Below are 17716 nucleotides of genomic sequence, written 5' to 3' on the forward strand. Positions count from 1 at the left end.
GGTCGTTGGTGCCAACAGCGGTTCTTTCCCTGCTCGTTGTCTGGTCTTAGATTTGTCTGTTGGTGGTAACAACTAGGGACACTTCCTCCATAAGCGGTTGGCTTGTGGGATGGTGGATTCCATCTCTCCAACATAGTCGTCTTCGTCCACCAGTACCACACATAACTCCAATACGATCGGAATCGGTCCCGAGCACACCCTGTGTCCAGCCATATGTGAAGGTTGATGGCTTTCGACCGCCTAGGAACAGTCTGCATTTTCGCTTTGAAGAATTGTCCTCGCTTTGCTTCAAGCGAAGGGCGGGGCCTCCTCCAGCTTTTCGAGGGAATCGACGAGACTGATGGAACGAGAGCAGTCCTCAAGAAGTCCTCCTGTACCGTGAGTGTTAGGGGTATTCTGCTACTGAGGGCAAATTGGTGCGCGGCACACTTGCGCAAGGGGGAGACGAGAGACCTTCTTCGGAACAACCAGCAATTGTCAGGCACCGTACCTATTCTCGTTTTTGGCCCTCCTTCAGCTTTTGCAGGGCGGCCGAGCCTCGATAGTTCTCGAGCACACTTTCGTTCTCAGTCCGCGGCGTGCCAGTCTCTTCCTTCTGCTCTGTACCCAATGGCCGTGCTTTGTTCTCGTTCAGAAACTTCGTCTCCTGTTTGGCATCGGCTCTGGCATCTCTGAAAAGCTCATAGCCTGATGTGCCTTGCACGGGATCCATCATACCGTGTCTGCGCAAGCTTTCTCGTCGCATGTCAAGTTGTCCACCGTCAGCTTCTCGATGGAGCTTCGCGTTCCGTTTCGCGGCCCGTATCGAGGTGATTGCATAGGTGTAGAGGAGGCCAGCCATGACCACGGCTGCAATAGGCGCAGTCATAGCCTAAAGGGCAGGGATCAGCTTGGGAACGACAGAAGAGCTGATCACACGAGCTGAAGCGGACAAACGTACACGCGGGTTCCAAGAGGAGCCCTTTGGTTTCACGATACGAGCCATTATGCCCGATTTCTTCGAGACGGCGATAACTAGAGAGCTGGTATCAAGACGTAGAGTCCAGTATGCGAAAACGAAAGCTGTGAACAAAGGAGAATCCTTGACTCGGAGTGTTGTGCATGATTGGGCAAGTCCAATTTTTGGGCGAGGGATCTTTCTCCGCATTTCACATGCTCACACCACCCGATACACACTATACCGAGTATGAATGCCAGTCCCACTACAAGTACCCTCATCAAGGAGAGAGGTTTACATCAGCATCTGGGGGAAGTTGCCATGGATGGCAAATCTCTGAGTAATTGCGGACGGTGCTGAGCAGATGTCCCAAACTGTGTGTTTGTTATGGTCCGAAGAGGGGAGGGGGCCGAGGCACCCGTAGACAGTACCTCGTACTAGACTTGTAACTCTGACCTATGCCTCCTCATATTCAAGACCTAGTACTGATACAAGTAATTGCTGGGTGGCACAAGCACTTCTCCTAGCAACTACTTGTACTTGGCATATTCTTGTACAAGGACAAGTATACAAGTATATCGTCTATGGAATGCGCATTCTTCGCAATGTTCACTCTTTGACGACATTCATTTCTTCTCATCTTCCAGTGGCTTCTGCACGCGATCAATATCGCGCATCACGCCGTTCCCTTCGGCTGGAGAGGCAGATTTGCAATTCCGAAAGATGATTCCGCGATCGCGGTCCGGCTCACTTCGCGCCGAACGTGGCCCTCTCGCCTTCCTCTTCCAAGTCTGATAATCCTCCGTCAAACACAACTACCGAGTACGGGTAACCACGACTCCAAACTGCGCACACAGAGCGATAAGAACTCCCCTTCTCCCTGATGCGGACATCAACGGAGCAGGAGCCGTGTCGCAGCGAAGCGAAAAGAGGCAGGAGAAATACAAGTAGCGCGTGGGTAGCGAATCTTCGGAGACAGAGTGGATAAGCAACAAAAGAGCAGGGATCTGACGTGGGAGGCTTTGCTGACCTCATCGGCGCGCATCATCTACTTGGACCAACGGTAAAGGATCGAATCACCATCTCAGCAGCGGATCAGCTAGGAAGCTCAGAGGCACTCTATCGACAAATCATGGCAAATCGCAGTCTGGCCAGGCATGCCAGGCACCACAGTCCCTGCCGTTCCAGGTCATTGATTGCCTGGACCTGCTGGACCTGCCACCCCAAAAGGACACGGCCACTCGTTCCGTCGCGTGATTCCTTCCTCTTTACTCGTAGAAGAGAGTCGAAGTCGCCTGCTGCTACTCTACCAAAATCTACTACTTGTACTTAGGCTCTTTTTGAGGGACAAACTCCGTCTGCACGAATAGGCGTCTTTGCTGTGAACCGAGCACGAAAACGGGCACAACTGTCGAGATCTTATTGTGGCTGTGTCCCATTGCTTTTTGTCAGTGTTGGGCAGGCACCTCATATCATCACTTTAAGACTTGTCGCCTCCCACAATAACTTTCACGATCTTCTCCCCAGACTTCAGTTTCGTCATCCACCCTGACAATCTACAATTCTTCAACCTTCCTAGAAAACCTGATTGATACACCGACCACTCTTGATTTCGCCCTGTTCTCTTCCGACGCAATTAGATCCTTATCTCGTCTCTTTATCAATACCTGTCTCTCGATACTGACTGTACTACGATATCAGCTCTCAAAAAGGGCATTTTCCCAGGCAACCACTTTCTGCGACGACAACCCGTAACCAAACTCCCTCCTTCCATATCATACGAGCTTGTTCTGTCAACACTTATCCAACACCCACTCTCTCTCTCTCTCAGAACTGCCGAACCCCACCCTTCTCCAATTGCGGCGAGGTAACCCGAGTGCCCGAGGCAGTCGAAAGGTAACGGAAGTCAGCCACCATGACATCCTTAATCTTTGGTTCTATTTGGCTGGGCCACAAGGGCATCGTGCAGCACCGGCGAGAAAAGCAGCGGCAGAAAAACTATGAACGATGGGAAGGCCTCCGTGACGAGTATGATGAGCAGCGAAAGATTAGCAGGGAATCAAGATCTCTCGATATACAACGCACAGGGTCAGTGGTTGATTACGACAAACCCATCTTGACTCTGCGCGACCAACAAGAAGCCAACGACGCTCGGACGAGCTGGCGCCCCCAAGAAGCATGGGATGACATTCCGGAGAGGCGAACCAGCGTTGAAGTGACGTCTGGCACAGGCCTGAGACCGCTACCATCTCACAAAACGGGGACTACTTGGGATGAAGGGCTGCCACAACCCTTGAGAGTGAGCCGGCGCAACTGGGACGACTATGCGCCGCCGATAAGCAGGAGCAGCAGTCTCAGAAACCCTAGCGGGTCACACTCCCCCCGAGAAAGCAACACGAGCAACTCGTCGATAAACAAGCTGTCCCCTCGGTTGGATGTACCTACTCCTGCTAGCACGACTACTTCTCATCCCCATGCTTCTAGATCCACTAGCATGCCTGTGGATGTGCTGCAACACCAACATATCGAACCGATTGAGCACTCAACCCCTGGTGGGCGCATGGCAGAGTTGATTGAAATGAGCCATCCACACCAACCAGCTCCCCAACCAGCTCCCCAACCAGCTCCCCAACCAGCACCTTTCACGAACCCGGCGCCGCAACCATATGCAGGCTATCAGACTCAACCTTATCTGTCACCGGCTCTGCCAACCACTCTGCCAACCGCCCTGCCACCTGCCCTGCCAACGGCGCCTGTCGCTCGACCCGTCGATGGAAGTATGCATGAATGGTGGACCAGACCTTGACAGCGGTTCTCTGGGGTATGGGAGAGCTTGGGTCTGCTTTGGAGGAATACGAGGAAGCGAGAAACGATCATCACATACCTACCTTTGGCATGCTTTATTCACACACACACACACACACACACACACACACACACTCTCTCTCTCTCTCTCTCTCTCTCTTACCCTACTACTATCCATTATATGGTTATCTGCGACGGTGATGAGGGACTACTCTTAAGCTTCAGCGATGGCGTTTGTGCCCTGCATCAGTAAAACTTTTAGTCGAAGCACAGCATAGTTTGCATAGAGTGAGACCTCTTAGAAGGCACATATTAGAATCGAGGCTCCTCCAATTCATTCTTGAGCACAAGATTTTCCTTTTCTATGAAATAACGGTCGAGAGCACAGTAGTGTGGCGACAGGAGTCGACATAGTACGAACGCGATGATGAGGACGACGATAAGATGGATCCATGTCCGATCTGTTGTAGCGATCTGAACTCTCTGACGCAGACATATGAAATGATCATGATGCATTTGACATTGCTGGGAGCCAGATGCCTATCTTGACTCGACTTGGCTTTGTGCTTGTGCTTGTGCTTGTTCTTGTCTTTGACGTCTTAACTACGTCTTAACTACTACCACTACCGTGACTACATACTTACTTACAGTACGTAGGTAGGTATCTACTGTATGTTATGTACTTTGAATGGATGGATAGATAGGTAGATGCATAGATAGGTAGATGCATAGATAGGTAGATGCATAGATAGGTAGATGCGTAGATAGGAGGTCCCGTCATCTCGCTTTGTTCGCCCAGCTACTCTCTTACTTACCAACTTCCTCCCTTATCCCCTCCCTTGCCACTTCTCATACAACCCCAACCCCGTAACAGTACTACCGTACGATATTGTGTGTGCTTGTGCAATGGCACTCGATACATATGATATCACGCGGCGACATTTATCTCACCACCTCTTACTTACTCAACCAATAATCCTTACTGCCGCTTTTGTCATAAAGGTACCTAGTACCTACCTACAATACCTACCTCTACATACGTATGTAGGTATCTCAAATGGCGTGCCTCGCCCTAGCCTGCCCTGCTCCGTCCCGGCCCACCGCTCGAGATGATACTCCGCCGCGACGCGCGCCTCATATCCCGTCCGCCCCAGACCTCAAGTGTTAACAAAACTAAGATAGTTCTTCTAAAACGTGGAGGACGCCTGGTCCTCTTGGAGGGAAAACATCCATCTCACTTTCACTTTGTTTATTGCTTTTTTGCGGGTTCGTGCCCATATATCTCTCTCAAGAGGGGAAAAAAAGGGGGGGTTCGAGCTTTCTTGTTTGATAAAGAAAGTCTGACTCTGTTCTATGCCGCATTTCCAGGTTTCTCTTCCGTGTCAATGTGCTGTGCAGAGAAGAGTGATCAGTAAAATGAATTCCCGGGAATAACGACAACGACAGGGACATGCTGGTCGGAAAAGGTCCACAAACTTACCCAAACGACATAATTGGGCAATCCTACGACTTGATACCCTGCCCTCTTGGCCATCTTTGCAAAACCCTCAGTCTCGGCTTGGTTCTCGAAAGCATAACAGGGGAAGTTGATCCCTGTATCCAAATGTCAGCACAGGCATGTCACATCACACCTTGATCTCCCTGGATCCAAGCGTTGACGGTGCAGATACTCACCAGATCGATGGACATCCGCCTTGACCAAAATATTAACTCCACCAATTCCATCCAACTCTATCTCCTCGTCCTTGTTATTTCTCCAATCACCCATCCTCGCCATGTACGTTCTTCCAGTATCGTATTCCTTGTATCCTTCTGCAAGCACAATGTCTTTATCGAGCGAAGCGGCGAGACGACGGCCCTTGTCGGATTCAATCCAGCTGTTGTAGTCGAAGCGCCCTTCAATGTCGCGTCCGTTTTCGTATCGGTGAAACCAGATGTCTGTTCAACGAGCATTAGACGAGACCTGCCAATTCGGATAGTGTAAAAATCATACTTGGAACCAAAATATCTCGATCATGGGCTACAAAGTCCTCGATGATCTTCTTGGGTGAATCCACAATATCGACATCGCGCCAGTAGACCCAGCTATGTTCGGGCTTCAACGCCGCGGAGAGCAAATAATTCCTTGCTCTTCCCATTGCTTTTCTTCTCGGGCCTTGAGCGGCGAATCCATGTCTCGATTCCACGCTCATGTCGAGCTTGGAGCCAAAATCTTTTTCGACAATGAGGACGCTGTGGAAGGGGATTTTGTCGGTCCTTTGTTGGATGCGGTTCAGCTCCGAGGCCAATACTGCAAGAGTGTCGTCGACAGAGTCGCCCACGAGGAAAGCCAGGTCGATCAGGTCGTGCGGATACGTGAGTTCGGAGAGCAAATCAAAGTACTTGATGAGGTAGGGAGCGGCGTCGCGGAGAGGAGTGAGGATAAGGATGCGTTCACGATTGCTGAGAGCTCGGGGTGTGGAGACAATGGGGTTGAGATCGATGCGATTGATGGTGCTGGCGTTGACTTCATAAGGTTCGTGGTGGTTGAAGAGGACAGGCGTCTGGAGATGCTGGTTCCAGGCGACCAGCTCATTATTCGACATTTGCGTGGGAGGCTTCGAAGGGCCGAAGCAATAGAAACTGGCAAGTCACACAATGTCAGCTATTCTGGTCTTTCATCTCGGGGTTTGGACATCACCCCCGTACTTTGACATCTGCTGTGTAGACACGCTGATCCCCCTCCATAATAAGACAATCAAGCCCGTGAGGGCCACTGCGACCAGGAACCGGGTCCGTGTCAAGAACATTATTATGGCTTTCCAAGGGGGCAGCCTGGCTTTGGCGGACTTCCAGGTCACGCCACCTTTTGGTAGAAGCATTTTGTGTGCGGTCTGGGGGTATTGTACAGAAAGAAAATCAAAAGGTGCGAGAGGGAGGCAAAAGCGAAGAAAAGGAGAGCAAGGGATGGGCGCGGCGATGCGGAGAGGTGGCAGACTCCTCGCTAGGAGGACGTCGTTGTTGTCGCGGCCAGATTGAATTCAGCGCTCCTGGTTGTGATGGGACGAAACGAGCGGAATGGCCTTGCGCATCAAGGCCCGACGGAGAAGGACTGAGCCGTGAGAGAGGAGAGAGATGACAGGCTGCGGTTGCGGTTAGGGACGAGGGCTGACGGGGCGCGACTCGGACGGGAATCAAGGGTTGATTGACTGCCAGGAGATTCTGAGATGCTGGATCAGAGGTGATAGAGTGTACAAGGTAGAGGAGATCTGAAGCCTGACAAAGTTGATGCAAGGGTCGGTGGCTGCGGCAGCGGAGTGTTGGTTGAGGGATGCGGACACGAATCAATCTGGATGTCTGTATCTGATCCTTTTTTCCCCAGCAGTTAGGAAGTTCAGGGCCACCAGCACCACCAAGGGTCGGAGGGTTTGGCTCCAAGCACCCCAAGGGCTCTAAAGGCTCAAAAGGCCCATTATTACTGGTGGTGCTGGCACCCCAAGCTGCAAAGAACCCTGATTGGGCTTAGCGTCCTACTTGGCCATTTCCGACCTCCGATCCCAACTGCGACACGTGCTTGCACGTGGTCGCGTCTACTTCATACAGCACTACCCGTTGAGGTGCTGCTACGGCTGTCTGTTCAGGGAGGAGTCAGGTCAATCATAGAGAATCCCAGAACCGAGTCACAGTTATGCCCATGGAATGGGTTCTGTCATTTTGTTATATCGCCATCAAGTGATTGTCGCCAACCAGTGGCACTGACAGACAAGCGATCAACAACCCCGAAGGGTGTCGTGTTGTAGCCACACTTGGTGCTGAGCATTTATTTTCCTTTCAGACCTTTAAAGAAGCCGCAAAGATATCCCTCCTGCTCATGGCACATGAGAAGTGGTTCCCAAACATACTTTTCATTCCCGCCCATTGACCAGGATGTTCGTCGATCAAACCCTGAATGACCAAACCCAAAAGACCTGCCATTCGATACAATCGTCATATCCATCGTCTCAATCGAAACAATTTTGAAAAAGAGGCTTACGAACTGCCTCTGTCGGCTCCCAGATTGAGGTTGTGTTCTCACTAGAAACCAGATCGGGTGCGCCTCAAGTCTTGCTCCATGTCGACCCGCGATCTCTTCCGACCAACATAGCATGGATCGGAGAAGGAGGTGTCGCTGCTTGAGTCGCTATCGCTAAACCTTCGTTGAGGACCACCCAGCAAGTCCTTTTGTTGGATCAAGAACCGGAGCAGTATTTGTACTACCTCTTCGGCCCGTCTGCGCCGGTCATTGACCGATTGTACCACCCTCCCTGCCATTTCATGGGCGTATATGGCTGTCCAGAGCTGATCGTCTTTGCCAGGCCCTTTACCTGATGGGATTCTGGACTTCTTCTCAGCCTTTGCATGCTCAGCGCCACATTCTGCCGCCAGCTCGGGGCATCGACGATGGCTTTCCATTTGAGATTCTCGGTGGCGGTCTCGCCGGTCGTTTTCGGCCATTCGGTGTGCCTCGTCGGCCTCTTGTCTTCTCTTTTTCTTGGCCCGCAACTCAGGGTCCAGGTCTTCCATCCCGAACCTCTCCGCAGAAGGGGCTCGCTTCACGACCTTGCGAGGTTTCGACACCCGTGCGCCGTAAAGCTCCCGAGCCTCGTCGCGGTGAAAGAAACCTTCAACTAGTTCATCGAGGGATTTGCCGGCGATCCGATCTTCTATGCGTTTGTTGAATTTGTTAGCTGGGGCGTGTGGCTGGAACCAGCCCTGATTATAGGCGGGCATGACTGCAGAGTCACGAAGCAGCTCTTTAGCTACACGGACAGCATCAGCGAGCTTCGGTTCTGGCAGGTTGAGCAGCGTTTGAAGATGGGCGATACCGGCATGGACGTCGGCGCCAATATCTGTTTCGCTTGAGCATACAGATGAGTGACTGCTGACGGAGGGAGGAGGAGTCAAGGGTTGTTCGTGGGGCGGAATGCTGCAGGTTGAACTCTTTCTAACTGGCTCGCGTGACAACAAGATAGGATCCTCGATAGGCTGAGATTGGTCCAGAGGGAGTTGATCAGCACCCAGCATGGGCAAGCTGTTGGATCGAAGCGGATTGAGTCTGCGGCAAAGACAAGGTTGGGGCAGAGGCAGAGGCAGTGCCAGTTGCGTGGCCAGTACCTCAGTGATTTTGGGCAAGCCAGCCTTGGTCTGAGACGGACTGTCCTCTTGCCCTGTCACGGTGATGCTGTTTTCAGCCTGCATATAGCCAGTCAGATAGATGTAAAACGTCCAGGACAGGGTTGAACTAGCCATGGTTCCGAGTAGAGTAAGGCTGAGGGGAGTTCTGTTCAACAGGTTTCTAGGCCAGTCGAGTATCAAGCGAGATTCACCATCACAACGTCCACAGAAGCACTACCAAAGCGCAGCAAGGCATGTAACTAGGACTGAAGGCACGGTATCGTCGGTTAGTCGGTTTGGCTGAGATGCAAATGTCCAGATCGGCTGAATATGTACCTCAGGAGCAACTCACACTAGGCCGTAGGACGTTGCATGATATGGACCATGAATGTTGCGGCAGCACATCATCTCCACTTCGCCATTTGGTAGACTTTGCATGGCGCCTCCCTGCCTCTTTGATGCACTTCCGCCTCCAGAAACTTGATGAGAGTCTGAATCAATACCAACACATGAAGAGTTATCCTGTTTGAGCTAGCAGCTGGCGGGGAACTTCTATTGCAAGCATAGGATAAGGCGGTAGCAGTCTCTGATTGGAAGCACAACAACCTGTCAAGGTCCAACCCCGGGTTGGGGGGTTCGATGAAGACCAGGACAAGACGCCTCCCTCTGTCCTCGCTCTTGATCGGCCTGCGCTGTGGAGCGCCGCAAAGCCCGAGTTGAGACCAGAAGAGCATGAGGGCTGCTGCAGCTGCAGCTGTAGTCGCTAAATTAGCCAGTTTGATCCTAAAATCACTCGACGGAAAGGGAGGTGCAAGATTTGGGATCGGGGCCTTTCTTGTTATTCGCTTATCGGCCACAATACCCCTGGTTGTTGCCTGCGATCGGTGTCCCAAAATCGTGCAGTTGGAAGAGATCGATAGTCCCGGTTGGCGCTGTATCCCATGATGCATGGTTCCCCCCAGCCTCATCGACCGCTAAGTCGGCTCGTCGGTCACAGAGGTCTAACCTCCACTGTCCAAACCATCATGGTCCATGTCCTGCCTCCCCGATATCCGTCATGGACTCTGTTCGATCGGGACCCCTTCCCTGTCTCTGTGGACTCTCGATCGTGGCAAATAGCTGTCGTCCAAGGTAATGACTGAGGCGACAATGAGTGGATAGATCCCTGTGCCAAGAATGTGAGCTCAGATTTCCGTCGCTGAAGGTGACCGGGTTGACCCCTGGAAGGTCGAATGAAAAGTCTCAGGCCAGATCCACCACAGTCACCGTCGCCCAGAGCTTTTGACAGCTCCTGCTTGAACGCGTGAACCGCCCTAGTGGCCCTTGACTTGCTCGCCTGCGTCAATTGCGGCTTTGTGACGGGGATGCCTTGTCCCGACCCTGTAATGGCTTTTGTCTCCAAAATTAAGCCCCAAGAAAGCAGCAGCCAGTTCTGGTCATGTGCGTTACATTGACACCCATATGTGGTGTAAGTCCAGTATAACATGTTGGAGTATATATATATAGGGCCGATATAGAGGGGGAACTTTCCGTTTCTCACGAAACCCAGCACTTCGTCTTCCTCTGCATCAACCCATGTCTTCATAATTTGGAATCAACCAATGTTCAGATGTCAATTATTGTCGTATTGTGTCAAAAGAGCCCCCCACCCCCCCCGTTCAAAGCACCCAGGATGGAAGAGCCGCAACGCTGGCGAATCATGGATTGGGACGCCACTCCAGGCGGCCCACAGTCCTTGGTCTACTCATCGGCTCTGCCCTCCAAGAGCTTCCTTGATTCGTCCAGTCTTCTCCTGAGGACTTTTGCGGCATGCACTTCGTGTTTCCTTTCAGATCGTAGGATCTCATTGCAGACGCCACCCACAGCCCGCAAGAGATCCAGGACGAGATCCTTGTCGACGTTGGAAAAGGTCACTGACCCAGGTCCATCACCAACTCTAAATTCGGGGTCTGCCAGCTTGATCAGACTCTCCATTAGGATCTCGGTGTTTGCAGGATGATCAACTGGCACCTCGTTTGGCACACTAGTCGGCCCGTATGCTCTTGGAGTGGAAAAAGAAACGCTTGGTGAATGGACAGGAGGCGTCGGTATGCCGTTGGAAACAATGCTCCCTTGCGTCTGAATCTGTCGTGGCGATCTGATTGGTCCTTGTCGGGCTCTGCCGCTCATGGGAGGCGTTGGCCACACACTAGCTGTACCTTCGTGTTTTGGGCTCGTTGGGGTGTGAGAGAAACCCGTTCCGGTTCCCCAAGTTAGTATTTCAGCCGGCATCCCGTCCTCGTCCTCGCCTTCACCATCGCCTGCACCTTCCGTCGCGGTCTCAAAGGTGGCCACGGTCGAAACAGAGTCGACACTGTTGCTTCGAGCTGCCTTCATCCACGGTTTCGAGGGTGCCGCAAGTGGAGTGGGCTGCTTAGGTGGAGTTCTGGGTTTGAGGAATGTCTCTTGGACGGGAGTGCTAGCGGTGTCATCTGTGGTTGTTTCCTCCTCGATCTGAGTTTCTGTGTCGTCGTCGTCGTCGTCGTCGTCGTCGACTGTCGGGGTGTCTTGGTTCATGCGCGTTGTTGTTACACTGCTGCAGTCACTCTCGCTAGGAGTTTCACTTCTAAGACCGGTCCCGGTGTAATTTCCCAACGCACTATGAAGGAACATGTTCTCATAGTCGAAAGCGTCTAACCTGTCTTCGTGACGTTCTGCGGCACCTTCGGTAGGGAGCAGATGTTCGGGGATCTCGGGGACATCGGGCTCAAGATCCTGCAAACTCTCTTCCAGAACTTCATTCAGGTAGATTTGCTCTTCCTCCGAAGCGGCAATCGGCTCGTCATCATCAAATTCCTGTGCTGCATCTTCGTAGAGCGATTCCTGGAGTATGGAATTTGGCTTTTCGAGAGGCTCTGGCTGGAGATGGATCGACTTGTGGAGACTCGGGGTGTTCTTATCTGTCCTAGCCTCACTCACCAAGCCAGAGTCTTTAGTCGCCGGGAGTTCGACATTCAGCAATGTTTGTGCCTGCGGTGTGACCGGTGCAACTGGGAGGTCCACTGGCTTCCTCTGTCGGGACGGACTCCAGCCGAGTCCAGCATTTGTGTTGATTGGGCTGCCTGTCTCTTTGTATTCCGGGGCATTTGCATACCACTGCTCAGGACTCTGCGCACTTGCAAAGGGGCTAGGCGTCCTGGTGGTCTGCATACTTTTCCTCCTAAGGCTGTCAGCCTGTGCTTTATCCTTCAAGTCGGAAATTTTGGCCTGCAGATTCGACATCTGTTCTCGGATCTCTTTGGTGGACCGATTTGACATGGATGAGGAAGAACGAGCAAGAGCTGTAGGGGGGCTGCTTGTGACCACTGAAATATTTTCTCTTGACACGGCGGCTAGAGTGTTGATGCCCAGCCCTCGTGGGGTTGATGTTTCTGGAGTCGTCTTGGTTGTGCTAGCGGGGCTTTCTTCCTCCTTCAACACCAGCAGAGGGGAATTGAAACTCCGATTACTCGCTGGTGAGTACGGGCCGCTCTTTGATGGGGGTGAATGGAGCAATTGTTGGGGAGATTCTTGCCTGCGTCCATATTCCAACGCGCTGGCGGATCTGATTTCCGGAATCATAGAAAGTCGCTTCAATCCAGACGTTCCAGTCGTCGTATCACTACCGCCCCTAGCGTGTGCCACTGAATTGGTTCGGTTGACAAGATGAAGGGGTCTGGGCTTTCGTTGACTCGCACCGGCCAAGGAGATTGACCGATACAGCCCACCCGCAGGTTGGTGAAGTTCGTTCATGTTTGGTGAGGATCTCGATGACAGGATGCTGTGACGTGCCTTACTTAGATTATCCTCCATATGTGTTAGTCGTTTCCTGGCATGTTCAAGAATCCTTTCTGCTCGTTCGTTGAGGAGAGCCATCTCGTCTTCCGCGTTTGTCGTAACTGTGCTATTTCTCTTACTCTCCGGATCTTCAATCTCTTCGTCTGGGACCTTTGCAACATCTGCGGCCAGCCTTTCATTCATGATCTTGGAGGTATCAAAGTCCTCCCAATTTCCCAGATCGGTGCCATTGCTCGAGGACGATTGATTGCTCAGTCGCCGGGCCGCGTGCAGCAGAGGACCCGCGGGGGATGGCGAAGGAGGGTCTGATATGAGCGGGCTCTCGGTGCGCCGACTTTTCTTCGACTTTGGGGTTTCCTCCTCTCCAATATCGCTCAAGGGGGCTCCGTGTTCGTACCCGTAGTAGTTGGTATTGATAGGAGGGACCGCCCTTGAGGGCATCCTAATGGTTGTCGCAATCCCTAACTCAACCGCAGGTTCAAGCTCGACGGGAGAGGAGCCCAGCGACACCGCGGAATCTGGACGTAGAGGCAGTGGAGAAGAGTGTAGAATTGGCGAAGATGCGCGAGGACTGGGACTCGAGTCAAGGTGAGGCTGGTACGGCAAAATCATGTCGGGATTTGTCAAAGTAGGCGACGGAGGGACTTCCTGCGTAAACAGGTCGTGCGGGATGGCGGGAGGTATAGGATGAGCGTGCGCACTCGCCATAATGACGAAGATCGGGGGGACGAGCTGTACAGTTGACTCTGACAGAATGCGACAGCGCGGGAGACGACGAGCTGCTGGCTAGGAAGACAGCACCAAGTCCCAGTGAGAAATTGCTAAAGCATCCCGGCGGCCAAGGGGGATCGAGGGACGTCGTCGTGAGGATTGCGGCGAGAGTAGACTCAGTGCGACTTTTGCAAGAAATGGAAATTGGATATGGGAGAGATGTGCGAACGCAGGAGAGAGAAATCTGGGAAACTGGATCTGCACTCCAAAGCCCTGCCCCCCGGGCTCGTCAGATTGTTGGACAAGGGGGTTTCGCAAGTGGCAGAGCAGTGAGTGCAGTAGTTCACCAGGCTGAGATGGAGAATGAGTGCGGGCTCCGGGATGAGGAGTTTTGATGGCGCACAGCCAGGCCCATCCAAGCCCATACAAGCGAAGATGAAAGGAGTGGAAACAAGGCGAGCTGCAATCGTGACTGGCTACCGCCCCTGCATCAAGCACCCGGCAGCGCCAACGAATGCTGAATCTTCAGGGAACCCGCCCAACCGGGGCAGCCCAGTCGGAGCCACACCAGCCTGTCAGCTGCGCCCAGAGCCACCAGAGCGTTAGCTGCGCAAATCTCCATCAAAGAACAAGACTCGATCGTTGAAAACCTTCGCTCACCTGACACGACTTGCCATCCCTATCCACCATCCCCCAAGTTGCAATTTTGGCCCCGCGTTCCATGGTGCAATCCTGTCATTGTCAAAAGCAGCAGCAGGTAAGGCCAGGACGCCTCTGCGGATGTCGATAATAGCAATTCACTGCTGACGAAAGTGACCGAGAGTAGTCGTAAGTGAAACGAGCTCGAACCTTCGCAGCCCACCTGATCCAGGCAGACCTCCGAAGCGCCAGAAGAGAAGCCTCTCAGTGAACGTTCTGAAGAATGCCAGCCTTTGTCCTTGTCCCTGCATTACCCTCCGATCTCGAGGAGATAGTCCGCGTCCAGTTCGCAGCCTGCGCCTCCGATCATGGTTTTCCTGTCATCTTTCCCAAGGGACCCACGTTGACTTCTATCACGTATTTCGTGCGTTTGTTCGAAAATGAAATGGAGAATGACCCCAGCTGTCATGTCATGGTGGTCAAAGATGCCATGTCCGGCGAGATCGCGAGCTATGCTTTCTGGCATTTTTACCCACCCAGAAGCCAAGAGGAGGTCGAGCGAGAAATGCTGATTCGTGAATTTCCACTCCCTGATGACGCCAATAAGGAACTGGGAAGTCGGTTGATTCACCATAGCGTTAGGAAACGGCATGAAGTCGTTGCATCAGCGATAGGGACTGAAAAGGCCTATGTGTGTAAGCAATTCCCCGTCCCCGTCTTTGACCTGGTCAGTTGTTCAAACTGACCCCATGACAAGTTCTTGCCGCTATAGGCACCAGCCCGAAATACCAGAAGCAAGGTGCTGCTTCTCTCCTACTCCAATGGGGTCTGGAACGGGCCGATGACCGAGGGCTGTCAATCTATGTCGAGAGTGCTCCAGCCGCATTACGACTCTACGAGAGGCATGGCTTCAAGGAAATTTCGAAATTTCCCCTCGAGATGTCACCATGGAAGGAGGGAGAATATTTGAATGTATGCATGGTCCGGCAGCCTCCAAGCTGAATATTTCTTAACCATAACGCCATTCTGATGCCTCATCGATGTTTTCCTGGACTTTACTCGGCCCGTACTTTAGCCCTGACCATCAAGGGTCCGTGCTTTTCTCCTATTCCAACGCTGTCCACGATCAATTCCTCCGCGGGATCTAGTACTTCGAGATCGAATCGACGCCAGACAGCCGTCAATACTTTGACGATGCTCATCGTCGCCACGTTCCTGCCTATACAGGCTCTATGACCAGCGCCAAACGGGGCGAGATCGTTGGGAGACAGTGGCTTCGATGGATCGAGCCATCGCTCGGGACGGAAGATGTTGTGGTCAGCGCCCCAAACAGAAGGGTTGTGATGAATGACCTGGTTGATCATCGAGACGTTGGTCTGTGAGAGGGCAGATTAGCATGATGCTACAATCTTTCACATTGTCAAAACCTACCCCAGGGGGAACATAGACACCATCAATCACTGCACCTTCGGGATCACACACTTTGCGCGGTAGCGGCATGGTAAACACTGGTGTCATGCGGAAATTCTCACGGATGCAGGCCGTTGCGTACGGCAGCTGCGCTTCCAATCCCGCATAAGCTGGTAAGGAGTCTCCGGCAGTATTTTGTAAGGGGATACATTCCGTGATCTCTTTGGTCAGCTTCTCTGTCGCAGTCTTATTGTGCAGCAGATGGTAGAATAATAGAGTCAAGGTGCCGGAGGTCGTATGTGCCCCTGCCACCAGAAAGGCAAATGCTTCCGAACTGACAGCCATCTCTGACAAACGCTCACCAGTTTCGGGGTCTGTGGCGCGGATCAGCCTGGTCAGGATGCTGTGCTTCTCGCTCATCTTTTCTCTGGCCATCTCGCGGGCGACGCATGCTGATGTCCTGTCTCTCAGCGATTTCCTGCTCTTGAGGAGATACTGCAGCCACGGGAGCGGAACATAGTTTGCAAATTTCATGCTATACGGGAGCAATGACGGGAGCAGGCCAAACAAGCAGCCCAGGAAGATATGCTCGTTGATGGGTGGCAGCAACGCCGGGTCCTGGGCATCTTGAGATCCGAATTCGGTGTGGAAGGCCAACTCCCCCATGACATCGTAGGCGTAGAAGCCGACGATATTCTTCAGATCAAAGGGTTCCGAACCCTTTGCGGCGATGGCGTTGAGGAGGTTGTTGAGATGGCGGTTGAAGATGGACTCCATCTGCGCGAGGGAGGCGACGGAGAAGCTGTGCGCCATCTGACGACGCCTCTTTGCGTGTAGCTATTTGTATCATTAGCCTTTCCCTCCTAATCAAAGACAGCGAAAAAGAACTGGCAAACTCACGTCTTCGTCACGGGTCCCAAACGAGTTTGGGTGGAAAGTCGTAAACCCTTCGTACATGTCGCTCTTGATGAATCGCCGGCCGCCCTTGTAGACCTCCTCGAGGATCTCGACGCTCTGGAAGCTCAGCTCGTTCGGGGCCACGCGCACGACGGGCCCGTACTTTTCGTGCACCTTAATCATGGTGTCCGGCATGCGTCGGGTGCACAGGTGATAGACGCGCCACAGATCCGTGTGGCGGGCCCAGAAGGGGCCCGGGTGCTTGCTCAGCGGGTGGAAGAACTGGTTGCGCACAAAGGACGCGAGGACGAAGAGGACGGGCAGTCCCAAGAACAAGAGGTAGGGTGATAACATGGCGGCGAGAAGATCGATTTATTTCCCTTCTGTTTTTTCTCGTGATGGATGAGGCGAGATGTCGGTTTTGTGGCGGTATTTAAGTGACACGGCCAAAGTAAAGAGCAAAGACAAGAGAAGAAGAATATCAAGGGACGAAAGAAAAGTCCAAAGGTCCTTCAATAGTGTTTCTGGTATTACTCACAAGGACAGACACTCTTTCTTTTGAATCCCTGGATGGGCTTTGCTTGATATAGGACTCTGGACTCGGGCCTCGGGACTTGAGAAGCAAGCACGCACACAAGATATACGTGTTTTTCCTGAAACCGGGGGGAGCCTATCCCACCCACCTACGCCTGTGATTGCCGGCTGACGTACATGGTGGGAATCTATGCCTCGTACACCTCCAATCCGAGTTTCCTTGTTTATCGACGATGGAATGGAAAGGAGGGGATTCCCTTGGTTCTGCCCATTGCCCGAGACGGAAGAAACATGGGCGTTCCGTGGGTGGACGAACAGATGGGGAGGAGTCGGAATGGTCCGCCCTGGATCATCGTGGAGATAAAGCCAGGAATCAAAACAGGTTGTGGTGGTTTGCAGGAGAGTACCAGAGAGGAGAGTGTGTGTGTTTGAGAGTCAGACAGGGCCGTATACTTTGAGTTCTGATGCTCGGAACATCATCAACTCTCCACTGCTGTGATTCCGAGCTCTTTTTTGTGGGCAATTGTGGGGATTCCCCATCCCTTTTGGAGTCTCCGACTTTGTTTTCAGCCTAAAGCACGGGGACTAGTAGCCCAGCGAGGATCGCGACTTGGAATCGAAAACGCTAACCCCAACTTCTGCAGGTGATTGTAGCCTCGTCGTGCGAAACGGCCGAGATACCTCCTACAGCGACTTGCTTTTGTTCCATGACCCGATATCCATTCAAGCCGAGTTCATTGCCGTGTTGTGTTCCATCTCCCGCCGGCTTAAGCGACACATCCCTAACGAACGAGTGAGACGATTGGGTGTCCACAACCAGATGTACCCGGTCAA

The 17716-nt window shown here is 52.7% G+C and overlaps 7 protein-coding genes across 7 annotated transcripts; 2 read left to right on the forward strand and 5 right to left on the reverse strand.

Annotated features, from left to right (window-relative positions):
- Positions 1-490: 490 nt before the first annotated feature.
- Positions 491-985, reverse strand: AYO20_03699 (hypothetical protein; the record flags this gene model as incomplete). Its single annotated transcript, XM_022641999.1, has 2 exons — positions 491-871; positions 941-985. The coding sequence occupies 2 exons, from the start codon at positions 983-985 to the stop codon at positions 491-493; spliced, it is 426 nt and encodes a 141-aa protein (XP_022501942.1).
- A 1867-nt stretch (positions 986-2852) lies between these two features.
- AYO20_03700 (hypothetical protein) lies at positions 2853-3743 on the forward strand (the record flags this gene model as incomplete). Its single annotated transcript, XM_022642000.1, has 1 exon — positions 2853-3743. The coding sequence occupies one exon, from the start codon at positions 2853-2855 to the stop codon at positions 3741-3743; it is 891 nt and encodes a 296-aa protein (XP_022501943.1).
- Positions 3744-5093: 1350 nt separating this feature from the next.
- Positions 5094-6327, reverse strand: AYO20_03701 (hypothetical protein; the record flags this gene model as incomplete). The annotated part of the gene is made up of 4 exons (XM_022642001.1): positions 5094-5132; positions 5223-5335; positions 5417-5680; positions 5736-6327. 4 exons carry the CDS (start codon positions 6325-6327, stop codon positions 5094-5096), a joined length of 1008 nt encoding a protein of 335 aa, XP_022501944.1.
- A 1468-nt stretch (positions 6328-7795) lies between these two features.
- AYO20_03702 (hypothetical protein) lies at positions 7796-9010 on the reverse strand (the record flags this gene model as incomplete). The annotated part of the gene is made up of 1 exon (XM_022642002.1): positions 7796-9010. The coding sequence occupies one exon, from the start codon at positions 9008-9010 to the stop codon at positions 7796-7798; it is 1215 nt and encodes a 404-aa protein (XP_022501945.1).
- Positions 9011-10615: 1605 nt separating this feature from the next.
- Positions 10616-13399, reverse strand: AYO20_03703 (hypothetical protein; the record flags this gene model as incomplete). The annotated part of the gene is made up of 1 exon (XM_022642003.1): positions 10616-13399. One exon carries the CDS (start codon positions 13397-13399, stop codon positions 10616-10618), a length of 2784 nt encoding a protein of 927 aa, XP_022501946.1.
- Positions 13400-14324: 925 nt separating this feature from the next.
- AYO20_03704 (hypothetical protein) lies at positions 14325-15043 on the forward strand (the record flags this gene model as incomplete). The annotated part of the gene is made up of 2 exons (XM_022642004.1): positions 14325-14736; positions 14799-15043. 2 exons carry the CDS (start codon positions 14325-14327, stop codon positions 15041-15043), a joined length of 657 nt encoding a protein of 218 aa, XP_022501947.1.
- Positions 15044-15096: 53 nt separating this feature from the next.
- Positions 15097-16702, reverse strand: AYO20_03705 (hypothetical protein; the record flags this gene model as incomplete). Its single annotated transcript, XM_022642005.1, has 3 exons — positions 15097-15417; positions 15473-16288; positions 16352-16702. The coding sequence occupies 3 exons, from the start codon at positions 16700-16702 to the stop codon at positions 15097-15099; spliced, it is 1488 nt and encodes a 495-aa protein (XP_022501948.1).
- Positions 16703-17716: the final 1014 nt, after the last annotated feature.

The sequence above is a fragment of the Fonsecaea nubica genome (genome assembly GCF_001646965.1).
Source record: "Fonsecaea nubica strain CBS 269.64 chromosome Unknown Scaff18, whole genome shotgun sequence".
In the NCBI taxonomy this organism is placed as follows: Eukaryota; Fungi; Ascomycota; class Eurotiomycetes; order Chaetothyriales; family Herpotrichiellaceae; genus Fonsecaea; species Fonsecaea nubica.